The 18,106-nt window shown below is 33.3% G+C and overlaps 1 protein-coding gene across 1 annotated transcript in view; it reads right to left on the bottom strand.

The window, feature by feature from the left end:
* LOC103821050 (chromodomain-helicase-DNA-binding protein 1) overlaps positions 1-18,106 on the bottom strand; it is a 56,718-nt gene that overhangs the window by 3,234 nt on the left and 35,378 nt on the right. The window contains 17 exon segments of the mRNA XM_030237366.2: positions 132-228; positions 1,965-2,143; positions 5,051-5,191; positions 5,603-5,866; positions 8,030-8,167; positions 8,537-8,659; positions 9,620-9,770; positions 10,484-10,622; positions 11,007-11,137; positions 11,845-11,886; positions 13,228-13,388; positions 13,537-13,713; positions 14,637-14,732; positions 14,826-14,922; positions 15,162-15,310; positions 15,893-16,042; positions 17,751-17,822. Of these exon segments, the coding sequence (XP_030093226.2) occupies positions 132-228; positions 1,965-2,143; positions 5,051-5,191; positions 5,603-5,866; positions 8,030-8,167; positions 8,537-8,659; positions 9,620-9,770; positions 10,484-10,622; positions 11,007-11,137; positions 11,845-11,886; positions 13,228-13,388; positions 13,537-13,713; positions 14,637-14,732; positions 14,826-14,922; positions 15,162-15,310; positions 15,893-16,042; positions 17,751-17,822 (2,307 nt within the window).

The following is an 18,106-nucleotide window of genomic DNA, read 5'->3' as shown; positions in this document are numbered from 1 at the left end:
ACTACTATACTGAAACACAAATACTAACTTGAAGTGTATTTCCATGTTCTTTATAATCCTCTATATCTAATAAAAAGTTATAATAATTAAAATATATATTTGTGTATTTCAAAACAATGTGAATATATTACCTGAGACTCTTGACGTTTTTTGATTGCATGTTTATACAGTTTGTGCAACTTTCTGGCATCAAATTCTGTAAACTTGGAGACAAAAATCCACAAATTTCTGAGGAGGAAGAAAAGAGAAGTTGTAATTCTTCTTTAAATTTCTTTGCCCTTTATTATGTAGCAGAACATGGATTTGACTGAAATTGTTTGAACACCACTTCAGTAAACCTGAAATGCTATATAACCTACAGAATATTGCCAAATTGCAAAAGAAATGTTATGCAGTTGTAAATGAAGTATTTAAAATATTGATTCCTTTAACAATTTTTCACTTTTTTCACTTTTTAATATTTATTGTAAGTACTTCAGAGTGTGAAGTGCATGGACAATAGTACTAATAAGAATTGTTAAATTTTTGTGAAATGCTTATTAAAAACATAGCTATCAGTATATATCTATTCTAAAAACACACATATATATATATAATCTGAGTATTTGAATTTTGAATATTTACCAGTCTGCAAATTAAAAATTTAAGTAACTAAAGGAAGTAAAAATTCTTTCAAACGTGAAATTTCTTACAGTGTAAGACACTTGACACAACAAACCTTATTGTATTAAACCATCAGCAAGAGAAATTTTCCACAGACTTTGAAAGTCTGGTCAAGGCTTTTGAACCAAGTAAGAGCTGTGAAAAAGGATAGGAGTCATAGGATAAAAAATCTGTGCCACATCTGTGCTTGAAGGAACCACAGAAGAGCAAATTAAGTTTTTTGCTGTAAAGACACCAAAATTCTGAAGAATACCTGTGATCATGGAAGAAAAAGTTTTTTTAACAGATACTGATTTTTTTAGTGAAATTTGCAGGTGGAATGCTTAGAAAAGCCTACAGTATAACAGCGTTCAAAAATATTCAAAGTGTGGAGGTTCACAAAGCAACAGTATGCTAATTCACTGTGATTATTTAAACACAATTTCTGTCCAGAAGTTTGACTAAGTACGCAGCCAGTCAATGGTGTGTCTAATGAGACCATTCTAACTTAATATAAACTACACTACTTCTTATCAAATATAGCTGAAATAATTTTACTTATCTACACATAATATCACAGCATTATTATGTATAACAACTCTATTACAAGTTTCCACTTAAAATAATAAACCTAAGATATGAGTCTTGGTTTTGTATCTCAGATCACCTTACTATTTTCAAGTAAAGGAAGTAAATTCAGCAGAAGCATATTACACTAACAGAATTCTTCAAGAAAACGCAAGACTTAGGAATTTTATATATATATATAATCACAGGATGTATTTTCAAGCATTAACTGAACATTCTGATAAAACTAAGTCAAACTGCATTAAAAACGTATCAGTGAAATACAAGACAAGGATTTTTTTCTTAGTTATTTTTATATTGTCACCTGATATAGATGCAAACTCTTCCCTCACTTTTGAAGTGTATCTGAGTACATTGATAAATACTTGTTATCAAGTAATAGTTAACACATAATACACAATTTCATTTCAGAGTACATTAAAAAAAAGAATTCTACAACTTGGAATCATACATTCAACACAATTTTAGAACTGTGTATTTTCAACACAAATTGTTAAGGAGAGAGATGTCTCTGCCCTCTGGGCAAAATACAGGGCTCTGCATCAATGCTTATAGTCAATCCATTACAAGTCAGAACAATGTATAATCACTTTTTAATAGACTCCTATTTAACACAGAAGATAGCAACAAGAAAGGGGGAAAAATAAACAGGAGAAATAACTAAAACCTACTCTTCTCAATGGAACCAATTGTAGATTTCCCTTTTTTAAGTAAAACCCAAGAAAATAACTTACTTTCTCCACTGTTTAATTTGTTCAGGATTTGTATACTCCTTTAGACATTCAGTAATATGATCCCCAATTTTGATAAGACACTGTCTAGTATGTTCCAGCTGTTCTCTTTCAGAAAGGCCCTTCTCTGGTCGATCAAGCTGTTTCAATGCTGCCTTGACAGGTCTCATTCTTTCTTTGCACTGTAAAATGGAAAAAAGCACTGTATTGAATCAAAAGAAAAAAATTATTCTAAAGCATGACTCACCTTTTACTGTGATATATAACCACAGGTGAAGACAGGATTGTTAGAAGTCAAATGAAACACAAGACTTTCTCAGAGGTCTAAAAAATGTTTTACGTTTTCCCTTTGGAAGATTATCAATCCAATTGGAAATTCTCTACGAAAGCTACAGATTGCATAAAACACATATATCACGCTGTAGAAGGTGCTAATCAAGAATCAGCAGCTGGATAACTGTGAAGCCACCATTTCTTCTGTTCAAAACCCACTGCTGTGGGCTTATATGGCAGGTCAGGGACTAACATACTGATTTTCATTCCAAGTGTGTAATTTACTAATAAAACCTTCTATGTTTTTGCAGACCTGCTCACTTTTGAAGTGCCTTTCCCTTGCAAGCTTCCATAAACCTAGGGTGATGCTTTCCTCTTGAGGGTAGGATACCTCTAGGATATGAGAAAGCACTATATAATTTTATATATATTTTATATATATATATATATATATATATATATATATATATATATATATATATATATATATATATATATATATATATATAAATAATATATACATAATTATATATATATAATCCTATATAATTTAATATATAGGATTTCTGAGGAAAAGGACTTACTACAAGAGTAATTTGCAATTACAACTCTGCAAATGCCCTAACCAAATGCCCTAACCTAATTACAACTTTGCAATTGCCCTAACCATGTAGGGCAATACTTACCACCTACAAATCTATACAAACTCAATGTCAAAATTAAATTTGAAAGTGTCCAGTACATTTCAAACAATACTTTCTGCAACCATTATACTTGGCATTCAACAAAGGATCTCAGTTGCTTCTCTGAGCATTTTTTAAACTTCACTCCTTTGCAGATATTAGCAGAAGTTATGCTACCTAGAAGAAAGCTAGTTTGGGTATAGCACCATAAAGGTTGGAAACTACCTCCAAGATCATTAAACCCAACCTTTTTCTGAACACCACCATCCCAATTGAACTATATCAAGTCCCACATCAGTTGGTCTTTTCAACACTTCCAGATAGTGACTATCTCCTCTCTGAGCAGATTGTTCCCTGCTTAACCACTCTTTCACTGAAGAAATCTTTCCTTACATCCAATATAAACCTTCCCTGAAACATACTGGGGCCGTTTCTCCTTGTCCTGATACCAGTTCCCTGGGAAAAGACCTGATTCCCACCTGGCTACAACCTGCTATAAGGCAGCTGTAGGGTGTGGTAAATTCTCCCCTGATTCTCCTTTGGGCTCAAAAATCCCAGCTCCCTCAGCCACTCCTCATAAGACTTGTGCTACATTCCCTTCTCTGGACTTGCTTCAGCACCAAAATGTCCTTTGTGAGCTGACGGGCTCACAACTGAACACAGCACTTGAGATGTGGCTGCAGAGAATACTTAGACCAGCCACAGATAAAGGTCATGCATTCTTGAATTTTCATATTTTGAATCCAATGTTTTAATAATAAATCCAGATAAATCCAGTTGGCATGGTTTCAATTGCAGACAATTGCTTAATCATACATCAAACTCCAATAGCATGGTACCCATGACCGGAATATCCTCCTTGTCATCAAGGTCACTGTCAGTTAAGCCTGAACAACATTTTCATTTGAAAGTGCACTTAACTAGTATGTTTAATTGGACTGCACCAGACCGTGGCATAATGATAAATACCAATCACCTCTTTCCCCCATTGTTTCCCACTATATGCGACCAAACCTAGAAAAACCAAACCAATACGTGAAATGGAATGAAATGGAATATCACCATTACTAGGTAAGCATTTAGGGACAACTCAGAAAAAATGGGGAAGCTCTTCCATTGCAATTGCACGTCACTAAGTAATTAAGCATCTGGTTTACATATTAAACTTGCACAGATTAAAGTAGCTTTTTAAAAGACAGCGTAATTCAGAGTGCAATTCTTAAATAGAGAAGTAATCAGAAACATATTACTGTATATGGAAATCAAATAATTTTCTGTAATTAGCCACACCGACATATCCACTTGATTCACTCAAGGTCCATGCTGAAAATCACAGATGAGTTAAGAATGAACCCCTGGATAGTAACTGCCACAGTCATAAGAATCCTACTAGTGTTCTCACAGCCAGCATCCACAATATACCCAAAAGACCTGGCTGGCTAAAACACAACTGTTGAAATCTGAATGACAAAACCACAGCCGTTCAAAGTAACTCACTGATACTTTTCCATGGGCCTCAGCCAAACTATAAAACTTCATAAAAATTGTGCATATACATTTTTCTCAAATGTTAATTCTATTCTTGTAAGCAGCAGCGATTAAACAGAATTCTTTTGGTGTCAGAGACATTACCTCAGCAAGATATTTCTAAGTGCTTTAGCATAGTTTCTTCTTGTGTTTACTAACTAAAGTTTGCAATTACTTCAGAAGAGAAGTGCTGAATCCTAGTTTTTCTTGCTATCTTACAAAGAAGAAAAGCATGTATTATATGGTGAAGCCAAAGCTCCATCAATTCCAAATACATTCATTCACATCTGCTCTTAAGAAGCAGGATATACAAGTGATTCTCACAGATAAATCTTTAGTTTATATTCTCAGCCTATTAATTCTACAATCTATTGAGTAAGTTTTTTCTATTATCTTGTATATCTATATTATATAGCAAAAAGCCAAAATAAAACTGCTAGAATAGAGTAAAAAAATCACTTTAGTACACTGTCGATAACATTAATTATTATAACAGTAACAAAAATCACCTGTGTTACTGTGCCAAGTAACAGTATCAAGAATATCAGCAATTGTCCTCATTTAGACTATTAAGTATACACAGTAGTTTATTAAAAGGTGACTTACCACACTAAAAGTTTTCTGATCTAGCTCTTCAGATTCTTCTGATATAGGAACTGGTTCACTAGAAGCAGTAATATGAACTGGAGTATCCAGCAATGGAATTTTTTTTGTTTTTTCCTTATTTTCGGATTTGATTTCATTTACCTAAGAGCAAGATACAAAAATATTTAAGTACATTTTACTGTGGTTCTGCAGTTAGAACATATGACCATCCCCATAACTATTGCATTCTCTTCAATATATAAGAATAAAATCTGTGCTGACATTCAATGACAGTACATTTTACTTTCTCTGTGAAATGGAAAAGAAAAATGGGAAAAAAAAAATTTTTGCACACATTCAGTCCAATTAAAAGCTATATCATTGAAGATGTACTTCCCCATTTCAAATGCCTGTCCTAATGATTTCAGGTAGTAAAAGTAAAGCTTCAAATAACATAAAATACTTTATTGAAATGACAACTAATGAGATCCACAACACTTTTTCATCTCAAAATCATTTACATAAACCTGGTGGCCTTCTCTAGCACTATGCAAGACAAGTAAACCTAGTTACCTTCTCTTCCTTTACTTCTTTTTCTTTCTGTGTGGATTCTTTTACTTTGTTTTCTCTCTTTTCTTTAATATCCTTTTCTTTTAATTCTTTCTTATCCTCTTTTTCTTTTTTCTCCCTTTTCAAATCCCTCTTATTTTCCTTTTCTTTTGTCTCTCTTTTTTCTTCAGCTTCCTTCTTTATACCAGTATCTGGCTCAGGCTTTTCTTCATTTTCTTTTTCTGCTTTAAATTTTTTATGCAGATGTTTCACTGAAACAATCTCATCCTGCAATATGCAAGCATATATGTCACATCAAACTGGATTTCTATCTATCCAAGTTTTGCAGCTATCAGATTAAAACACTTTTTGTCTGTGAATTTTTTATTTCTGGACGTAGATTTATCAAAAATTACCTCTTAAATAGCACTGAATGCAGTTAGTAAAGAAATATGAGAGGTATGCACTCACTTCCTTGATGTGACAAAGCAAATACTGATTGGTGGAGGCAGTGGGCATGAGAAATTGCATCCAGTTAACTTGGAATAAAGTTCGAATTTAATCCCTTTAAAGGTTGTTAGACTGAAGGACTGCAATCTAAAAGGAAGTATGGTCTTGCAGACTCACCTGATCAGTCAAGACAGTCAAGTGATGGGAGATGTTAGAATACCTCTGATCTAATTAGCTTTGTCCCAATCCCATATTAAAAACTCACAGGAGAAGGTAACAGAATCCCTACGTTCTCTTTTCCACAACTGTTCATTTTACTAGGCTTTAAAAATATCTTTAATTACAGACTCTCCGTTATGCGTCCATATAGCTGTTTAGAGGTGAACAAAGTATTACTCACTGCTCTTTATAATATTCACTGAGAAGGTCTGAGATCAAAACTAATATCCTTTCAGACACAGAAAAATACTATAAATAAAGTATTATTATCACAGATGGAAGAATCATTATTAAGTTTGAATTTATTTGAACATACCAGAAAGGCACATATAGAAACTGCTTATCTGTTGCATGAAAACAGATTAAAGACTGTCTAGTACTTGAACAAGTTACTTAGAAGAAGTATGAAGTTATGAGCTCAACCAGGGCTAGGTTTTAGTGTTTAGGTATCATGGAAACTTTCTAGCAAAATCCAATTATTTAAAAACTTTCTTGTTAATTCTAGCAGTAAAATCGGTAAGTTTTAAATACTGCACACAGTAAGGAATCTAAGTAGCTAAAGCCAGTAGTTTAGGAAGGTTGTACTATACAGTCCAGTTTTCAGAAATGGAATTGTTATTCAGTGCACAAAAGCAGTGAAATGATGCGTACCTGTTGTTCACAGACAGGACAGCATTTCTAGGCAGTTTCCCAAAACATAGTTAAGTCCATCAACTGATGGCAGTGTCTTTTCTTTTGAATGGAAATGAAGACTAATACTCATTTTTAAAGTAGTCTGAACAATTAATTTGCTTAGTTTTAGGGTCCATTAATCTTTGGCAACATTTGCAGGTCTTAGTCTTACATTCCAGGCAGATTATTCTAGCTATAAACACAAGGCAGTGTACATTGATTTTTTTTTATCGCTGGCTTCACATTTTATTCTTTATAGTGCAATTTAAACACTTACACTGAAAGAATGATTAAAAATTACTATTTTTCTAATACTAATTTTAACTACGTATTTCCATAAGTAGTTTTTATTTTAGAACAAGCTGACAATTACAATGGCTTGTAACTGTTTGCTTTAAACTGAGTATTTTATTGATTATAGAATTGCCATGACTTAATTCAACTCCTTTCAAATTAGCTGTGACATGACCCTAAATTTTATCCAAATTTTTATGTCTAGTGATTTTGCTATGTGATAAACAACAAAAATAAAAAGACACAATAAAAGCATAATACCAAGATTAATAATCAGAAGTAAAAAAATCCAACAAGGTTAGTCTTTCTGAAAAATGAGTCATGATGTATATACAAGCTTTCGCATGCAAGTCTTGAAATACAATTTTTTATGCTGCACATTCTAATTGAACTTGATGACATTTTTCTCAGACTCAATAAAAAAGCCTTTACCATTAGAATTATTACCAGCAGTAGTAACACATGAGCAAAATCCAGTGGTTTTACAACTGTGATTTGCAATTCTTGCAAATACAGGGCTAGTGCTTTAAAAAAAATGTTGAAACTGAGCAATGTCACTAGTATTTAGTGAGTATTTATAATATTTCAATAACTATTTGGAAAACTCATAATCCCTTACTTATCTGTTTATCATTAAACTGAAATAGATACAGTCTTCCATGTGCTTGTGCTGATGCAACATCAGTTGTAGCAGCCACAGGAAAAGGATGACATTCAGGTGTCCTAATTTTATTACTGAGCAGAAGATGAAATACAAATTGATACTAACAGGAAGAACTGAATGTATGGTATCTTGACTGTTTGAAAGATACTCACCTTGTTATTCTCATCCTCATCTTCATCAGATTTTTCTGAGGGTTGTGGTGAAGAATCACTTTTTATTTCTTCTTTTAATTTTGCAGCCTTTAGCACCTTATTCTTCTTAGTTCTTGTTTTCCTCCTCTTTGAATTGCCCTGAATGCAAATTGATCTCTTTAATCGTGTCAACTGACAGGCTTCCTTGCACTATATTTGCAAAGTATGATTTGGTTTTACATCAAAGAGAGGGTTCCTTTTATTTTATTTATGGCCACTAATGGCCACCATTTTACTCAGGACTGCAGACAGAGCTTAGTGCAACGGTAGAGAATACACACAAATAATAAGAGAATAATACAATATGAAACTTGCAATTAATATCCTGAGTTTGTCTTATGTTCTACAATTAGGAATAGAGTAATACTACACAAATAAAAAGTGCAGCACTAAAAAATGAAAAGGATCAGGTGACATGCCAATAAGCATATTGTTTTACCTTATTAATGAATGCCACATTTTACTTACTGCTCCAGCAAGCCTTTGTGCTTCCTTCCTCGCAAGGTCTTTATTAAGTAATTTAATGAGGTAGTCTGCACGGGTCTGTAACTGCTTTGCTTGGGGTTTCTTATCTGGATCATCAGGCAAAATCTGAGGAGAAAATGGTAGCATCACACCTCTGAGTACAGATTATCAACTTCAGATGTTAGCCTGGAGCACACAGAACAGAAAAAGCTCCGCAAAAGGACATGGTAAACAATCCACTCCAACTATACCTAGTAAATATATCAGAATGTTTAAAGCAAAGGAGAATTTCATAAAAGTTTTCATTTCTCTCCAATGAAACCAATGCAAGCAACCAATGCAGAATCTTGGAAATTGCCTCAGAATTTAAAACCAGCTCAAGAAACCAGCCTCATATTTCTGTCTCCACTCTGATATTTCATCTAAGAAACTAGGGGCACCTGTACCAGTCAGTCACCGAACTCCTGGCTCTGACTCATGGATCTTCTAAATGCAGCTGCCAAGAATACAAATACGTGATTTCAAAAGCCAGACAAATTAATGAAAGGCAGCTGTAGGAATCATTACTAAGCAAATTTTGACACAAACCTGTCTTCTCAAATCTGAAAGCTATAGGTTGTTGGCACTGTCACAAAGTTTACTTCACCCCAGGCTTTTCCTCAGTATCTGCTGCTCACTATTGCTAAGAAGTTATTGCACTAATTCTAGTATAGCTATGGTCAATGCTCAGAGTGGAAGACAGCTTCAACTGAAGAACCTGGGGATTAAGCAGGGATTGAGAAACAAAACCAGAAGATCTAAAGTAAAGAAAGAAAAGACTGAAAAAAAATTAAATTACACAGAACCAACCACGTGAGAGTATGAAAACACAACTGACTGCAAGAATGCTTGCTTCAAAATAAATACTCAAGACCCCAAAATCTACTACCTACTATACTATGAGAAGGATATGAATTATGTATGAAGTACAACTGATATATGTTTTTGCAATTTCATTTATTATAAAATAAACTCTTTCAGTAACACTACTTAGCAGCATCAATACCTAAAAAATCAGTCCTTGATAAACTATTGTAGACGACATACCTTCTGTGTCAAACTGAGATCAGGATCCATTTTTATCATTTCCCAGCTGCCATAACCATATTCATAAATGCCTATCAACAAATTGGAGTCATCTTCCTTACCCCAATCTATATCAAAATGAGCAGCCTTAGTGTGGCATGGGATGACATATCTAGAAGAAATATATTAGAAAGAAAAATACATGACTTTTACATCTGAAACTTAGCGAGGGGGAAGAGAACATACTGAAGGTAATGTAACTAGATATATTTTCTCTGCTGAGATGTTGGTAAATTTAAGAAATTAATCCAAATATTTATAATAATATTTGCTTAGTATTTCTATAAAACAGTTATTGAAATCAGCACTGGAATGTCTTTTAAAGCTGATTACAACCGAAATATGAAGAACAGATACCTGTCTGTAGCCATGAGCTTTCTGACAGAATTGGCTAGCCATGAATAAAAGCAAAAATTATCATCCAAGTGTTCTAACTAACTAAGTGGGTAGTTTAGGAACAGCAATACACGAGGTGGGAACAACTACTGCTGCACTTTGATACTTCCCTCAAGCAGAGATGATACATTTAGCTCCTCAGCAAGCCTGAATTCTAGTCTTAATTAACACAGTTAATAGTGAACTAACTGAACACAGTTCATACAATTGTGAGTAGAACTGACACGTTAAAGCTCTTACTGGCTTCTGTGGCAAAGGAAGAAGAAACAAAGTACAGCTGTGGAGCAGGTAACTGTTGCCAGTTCTTAAAGGGAATAGAGGGACAATGCTTTTAATAGAGTGCTTGAATCAAAGTTAAAAAAAAAAAAAAAAAAAGACTTGAGAAGTTTTCTGCATTACTACTCCCTTAAAATATGCAAAAATTAGTACCTTTTCCTTTCTTCTGGATCTGAAGGAATGGATTTGTGCAATGGTGCCAACTCTTCTTCATGAGAGATGACTAATTTTGCATTTACTTGCACTCCTGAGATTCGGAATGTTGGGCCTTTAACCTTCCCAAGTCTACCTCCTTAAAATAAATGACAATGCTATTAAAATATTTACCTTTACAAATAACATCAGAAAATGTACAGAAAACAATTATATCACATCGCCTTTTCTTGACCAAATGCTTGAATTAAATGCTTCAGAACTGGAAAGTCCCTACGTAACTGGAGTACATTTAAATTTCACAGCATATCAAAAATCTATTTCATTTTTCAGGGGTAAGTCACAGAAAGGGGGAAAAGTCACCTTACTATAACCCTGGGTTTTTTTAAATTATCCAGTATGCACCCTAACATTTTTGTTCATATTTCCCAACAAAATTGTTTTCTGTTATAATCAGAGTGCAAGAGTAACTAATTTTTCTTGTCATTTTTCACTGTCCTCTCAAACCCGCTAAATATTGTACCTGCTCTTTCTTGTCCAGATGAATTGTCCTTTAAGGCTTTAATGCATCCATTATGTACAAGCTCTCCCAAACGTCTGAGGTCTGTCTCTGATTTATCAACTAGCTCAGCATCTCTAGCTACAGCATCTAACCTGTAATAAAAAAACCTCATTTTTATAACTCTGAAAATTTGGCAGCTGTGAATGATTCCTTCAGATTTCAAAACAAAATAAATGATCAAGTTAGCAGTCAGCTGTAGTTTCTATTTGGTGTACAATTTCGATCCAAGTAAAAAAAACTCTAAATGACTGAGTAATGAGGACAATAAAAAAAGAATTGCAGAGAACCCTAACCCTCGTGTTAAATTACTGCACTTTTCCTTTGAAAAGAAAATGAATCATTAAATTATATATACATATATGAATAACATGATCATATGCACTATAAATATTTTTAAGTATTAATATTTTTAAGGATGAGAAGTTTTTCTTAAAATAGGAGTAAGGAAAGAAGCTTAAAATGGTAACTGACAATATGCAAAATGCAAAACTAACTTTGACAGAGTGGATATACTGATAGGCTTTCAACAGCTTATCTAACGTGACAAATTAATGATTATCACCAATGAAGAGTAAACAAGTCAGCAGATAAATATAAAGGAAGTGTATCTCCAAATGTCAAAGTATGTTGTGTGGCTGCCTGCACACATACCATATATGAAGTAAAGGAAGATACTACATTGAAGTCACACTATATTCAAGATTATGTATTTCCCCTACTGCCTAAAGTGTCATTCTACATTCTAATGTCTATAAAAAAGAGATTCCAAGTCACACAAATAATAATCAAACAACTTTACCTCTCAAGAGGGCCGCCAAATTTCTTGTAACTCTTGATAAACCTAGTAACAGAAAATAACATTTCTATTTAAATATATGCTTAACAAATAACATTTGTTTTAAAATTGCATTGATACAATTGTTAATCTCAGTATAATGCTATGTGGACATTGGGGGGAAAAAAGATAGAGTAAAGCAGTTTCATATATTTAGATTACTCAAATAAGATCAGTTATATGGGTTTAAGAACCGATATAAATAAAACAACAGAAGATATAATTTATTTCAGAAATCACTTTATTAATTTCACAAGACTGAGGATTCAGCTGCTGTATGTATCTAAAAATGAAAACTGAATGTGGATTTACAGCAAATGAAGATTTCAGACATTATGTTATGTATAGTTATGCGGTTATTAAAAAGAGCAATCTCCTACAGGTAATTGGAAGATTTAGGAAAATGACATGAAAGATACTCTCTGTTCAAATATCTAAGCAATGGAAAGAAACTGGAGATGCTTGGAGGAGAAAGGAAATTAAATAAAAATAATTTTTTAAAAACTGAAAAAAAAAAAAAGGAAGAAGAAAGGAGACTTCCTCAACAACAAAACTGCTTGTTCAAGCACAAGAATAGGCTTAAAAAAAGTACCAATTTGTCTCACTGTTAGATGAGCTAGAAAGCCAAAAAGGATCTTTGAAGTCATTCCTCTAAAAAAATATTCTGAAGACTTTACAGCAATCTCAGGAAACATGCATACTTCAATTTCAGAAGCAAAGTAGCATTTCACAAACCCAAAAATGCTAAACTAAATAATTCCTCCTCCTCCTATCAAAACAATACTTCAGCAAATATTTAGCGTATACAAAAGGGACCAATCATTATACAAGTTTCTTAGTTTTAAAAAAGCAAGATGTAACAACTCAGTGATAGTGCTAAGAAGTTTAAAATGAAAAAAAAGTCCAATTGAATTGTTTAATTTGTCACCAAATAGATGTACCATAGTCTTTGAACACCACAGGTTTTAGATAAATTGGTGGAAACCAGATTATTTTGCTTGTTCATTTCTAAAGGAAAGTGCCCCTTGTAAACTCACAATCGGTAATTATTCAATGAAATTACTGTCTTCATAGGCTGCAGGAACTAAAAAATTTAAACCGGTCATGCATATTTTTAAAACCTAATTTTATACCTCATTAAAATGGGTTCAGATTCTTGCTATAACAGTTCACTATGTCAGCACCACAAGGTAAAAGCAATAAATGCCTAGAATAAAAAAAGTTTCAAAAAACTTCAGGAAAAATAGATTACCAGCTGTAGCTTCCAGACTAACAATAATAGTATTATTAATAAAAATAATCGTAATTTCTTGTTCCTTTAAATATGCATGTCCTCCCATATCTTACCGCCGTATCTCTGCATCACTAAATCCTTTAATATTTTCTCGAGGAATAGTTCGTGGTCTTCCACGTTTTTTTGGCCTTTTTCTTTCTGAGATGGAGTCACTATCAGATCCAGAGTATCTTCTACTCCTACTGCGTCTCCCTTCACTGCCATTGAAGCTAATCTGGAATTCCAGAGCAAGCAAGCTATGTAAGTAACAAATGTAAGCAAGTTTTACCTGCTCTGTCAAAAAAATGTGTTCAGAAAAAAAAAAAAAAACCCAAACCCCCAAAGCAACACAGAACTACAATTCCGTCAAAACCAAGAGACACCTGTTTTGCACAGTTTCTCATTCTTGGAAGCATGTATATTTCTTCAAGTTCTTTTTGTCTTTCCTCCTCTTCTATTCTTCGCCTCTGGACCTCCGGAATGATTTCTTCCCAATTTCTTGAATTTCTTTCTGGCTCCAACTCAATATCATCTTCATCCATATTGGAGAAGTTGGCCACCTTGTACATCAAGACATATACATTTTTATCAAGTCAATACATGACAAAAACTAATCAACTACTATTTAAAGAAAACAAGGTTACAGATCCTGTATTTTATGCATTTATACATAGAACATTTACATATTTTATCTATTTATATATATATATGCTATTTTTTATAAGATATACATTAAATTTATAAATTCAAATGTTGCATAAAACAATCTCTAATGAAACTATTTTTAATCATTTAGGAAAGACAGACTCCTTTCAGCATGGGCTAAGAAGAGATACAAGGAGAATCACACCCCTCTATGATTGTGGTTGAACTTCATTCAAAATAGGACTAACAACATTTAAATGCCTGATTTAATGTGAAACTATAATAATATAAAATTAACCAAACATTAATACAATGCAGATATAAAAATATGTTGTGAATGAGTGATTAGCAGGAAAGCTGTTTAATAATCTCCTGAACTAAACAAACATATCATGCTCTGCATTTTATTTTTTTGCACACATAGTATGTTTAACTGATAACACTTTAAAATACCTGGCATTCGAAGTTTACTTTGGGGCTAAAAGAAACTTGGAGAAATGATCAGCTAAGAAACACAAAGAACACATTGCATTTATTGATACTATAACTGTTTAATAACAAAGAGAGTAAATAAAACACAAAATTAAAATCCTAATCATTAACCCATTCATAAATACATCTCATTTCATTATCAAAATACATAATATATTTCTAATTGTTTATACTGATGGTAAGGTATCATGTATAGGCAAAACCACATTTTACTATGAAGTGATACAGAGCTGACTTACTGAGGCATTGATTTCTGAAGAATTAAGAGATAGATACATAGAAGAGAAATAGTACTGTTTAAAGAGTCAAGTACAATTATGGCAGGAAAGAGGGAACAGAGCTATACCTTGAACTGCGAAAGCAACTCATCCCCTACAGTTAATGGACCTGGCTCATTTTCCCGAGTTTCAGCCCTCTTCAATATTTCATCTATATCCATTTCCTGAGGGGTACAAAAGAGAAGTTTCTCTTTATGATTAAATAATTCATACACATTTTCGCTGTTTTATCTACCTAGTCCAGAAGTGCTACTTACTTGTGGCTCCTGTTCTTCCCCTTCAGGTTCTTTAAAAAGTTCCTCAGCACCAAACTTCAAAATTGCTGACAACTCCTCCTTATTAAAAGGTGTTGAGCTGAAATAAATGATGTTTCAGGAAAAACATTTTAACTTATAAACTTGGAAAAGTTTTCTATAATCATGAGTCAATTAAGCATTCTTCTTACTGTTAAATATAAACTCTTCATATTCTTGTGATATGTATTTATTATGCAAATAAAAATCTACAGAGACTTCGCATTTTCTGTTTTGCCTTTCATTTACAATTGAAATATTCTTAAGGGTAAGTTGGTATAGAAACAAACATAAAGGTACCTGGAAGGAGTAGAGCCTGTATGTAACACAGTTTTCCCTGTAGTGTCCATTCTTTGAATTACTAAATGATCTAACACCATCTTTTTCTTGGCTCGTTCAAGAATATCTTCTTCTACTGATCCTTTTGTGACTAGTCGATAAATATTAACCTACGGGTATTTAAAAAATAAAAAATTTTAAAGACAGAAATCTCAGTCTTCATTACATGACTTCTGAACTTTTTCATGGGTTTCAAGTATGAAATACTAATTTAATCACATTAACACAGTCTTTACAGAAATGTTTTATAATAAATCATCTTAGACCTTTCTTTATAAACTTCAGTGACTTGGCACACGCTTTGCCAGAGGTAATATTGTCATATTTCTAATTGCTACTGTATATCATCTGTAAGAAGGAAAGAATCCTCTTCAGAAGTAGAATATTTAAGCACTGGGGATGTGCCTGATATAGCAGTTATTTTGTAAAATTACATCATAGCAATGAATGCAAGACAGACAAGCTGGCAACTCTTCTTCTCTCTCCCACCCAAACAACACAGCTGCCATATTATTTATTCCTGTATGGAGACTTAAGAAAAAAGAAATAAGCATTACTAACACTTCTGGAGATATTCAGCAAGTATTAGTTATTCTCAAAAATACATGAGGACTGAATGGTGCAGTCAGACAGTGGACAGCTAATGTACAGAAATGTCTTTCAGGTCTGGAGTTTAAACTGAGTCTGTTTACCTGCTTCTTCTGTCCAATTCTATGTGCTCTAGCCTGTGCTTGCAGATCATTCTGTGGATTCCAGTCAGAATCAAATATAACCACCGTATCAGCAGATGCCAAGTTGATACCTAATCCTCCAGCTCTGGTAGATAGTAAAAAGCAGAAGTCCTGAAATCATAAAGTAGGAAATAGCTTTATATACAATACTAGTAATATTCCTAAAGGAAACAAGATACTTTAGAATTTACTTTATGCAGTACGTGGTGCTACCAAATCCATTACTGCTCTATGCTTAAAGCTTCTTCAAATATAAAGCAAACACCGATTACCAATTTCTTTCATAAAGTTACTGACTTCTCAAGTCAGTTTAAAGGAAGCAGTGTCCTAGATGATGATCACTGAGCAAGACATCCCAACAAAACCAAAACTGGCCAAAAAAATTACCAAATCTTACTGTCAAAGCTTTTAATGCTACAAAAACCCTCTCCCACCCTCCCTGCCCCAAGCCCTGGAAGACTAAACAGTAATGTCAGAGCAAGGAAAGCACTTGAGCCTACACATAACTGATTAAGAGACAGAAGCAAAAATCTTCTCCCAAGTTCAATGCTGCTCAGCATATTCATGGAGAATATGAAAATGGGTAAGCAGCAAGGAGAAAAAACCCGGTAGGCAATATAAACTTAATGAATCAGTCTTTCATAACTATGAAAGACTGTAGAAGGATATTGAGACATGCAAAAAACAACATATGAAATCCAAGCTAAAGTAAAGGTTAAAAAAATCCAGCCAAACCAAATTTTCAGTACAGTTACAGGAAACAGCAACCATTACAACAAGGAAAGAGTCCTGAGAATTGTGTTAAAGATTTCCAGGTAGCCTGTAGCTCAGTAACACAAAATATTATTAACTATTATCAAATTTTAGGAAATAAAATATTATTATTAATATTATTAAATATTATTAAATTTTAGGAAATAAAAAAAACAACTGAGAGCATTCTTCTTTTTGCTGCACAAATGCAATGTTTGCCTCAGTTTCAGAAATGCATAAATTCTTAATCTCAAAAAATGTACAGTGTAACTGCTAAGATTTCAGAAAATGTCAACAATGTCTATGAAAGAAATTTGAAAGAAAGTTAGCTTTTGTATTTAACACAGAGTTTGGTCCTTCTCCCTCCACAAAGCAGAAACAAGCTCAGCAGCAACTAACAAATGCTGTCTTCAAATACAAATTAAACCAAACCAAAATCAATGACCAACCAACCTCCTCTCCTTCCAATCTGAGAGTGTAGGAAAAAAGACTTAAACCAATCTAATGGTATGGAATGACATGCCTAATAGGAGTGCTAAATAAGGTATAAATATTCCAGTTCAGAATCTAAAGAATCGTAATAGATGCCTACCTATTCACAGGCTGCTCACAAAGAATTGTTAGAAATCAGTACTTTACTATTTCTTCCATGTAACAGGTGTCAACAAATGAAGATAATAGGAATCGTATTTGAAACAAGTAAAATATGATTGTTTGTGCAAGGATATATGAAGTTAGTTCTACCCACTGCCAAAGGATTTTTGGATACTAACTGCTTAAGTTCAGCACTTTTGTAAATATTACTAAATTCTACAGAGGAACAAAGCTGGGGTTAAAATTCTGCAGCATTTATAGAGAAATCAGCTACCACTTTTCTAATTTATGTATCTACTTAACATCTTCTTAAAAAAATATTACAGAAACCTTTTATTCTAGGCAGTAGCAATGAATTTCCAACCTTATTGATATATTCCTCATTTTTTTCAGCTGTCCTTTTTTGTGCAAGGCCTTTTGGTACTTGTGAAAAAATAAGACAGACTCCCCAGGAAAAAAATACAAACTTTACCTCTGATCCTTCTGCATTAAAATGATCCAGTGCTTGTTTCCTCAATTCCCCTTTTATTGATCCATCAAGTCTCTAAAGAGATTGAGAACTACAGTTAAAAAGTAACTTTATACTGTATTCAACATCAGAGCAATTTCAATTGCCAGCTGCCAAACTGTTATGTGAAGGGGAAAAAAAGTAAATAAACAGCTCACATAATTTTTAATTCATCTGTTTCACTTCAAAATAACATTCATCATAGAGCCAGTCTCCTTCCAGAAAAAGAAGATATTTTCACCCTTTTTTTTTTTTTTTTAATCAAAGAGGCAAAGGCCACATAACCACAAACAAAGCTCAAAGGGACTGCTGAGAGTCAT

This window comes from Serinus canaria, chromosome Z (genome assembly GCF_022539315.1).
Source record: "Serinus canaria isolate serCan28SL12 chromosome Z, serCan2020, whole genome shotgun sequence".
Taxonomy (NCBI): domain Eukaryota; kingdom Metazoa; phylum Chordata; class Aves; order Passeriformes; family Fringillidae; genus Serinus; species Serinus canaria.
The sequence above is the reverse complement of the archived record's forward strand: the minus strand, read 5'-3'. Positions and strand labels throughout refer to the sequence as shown.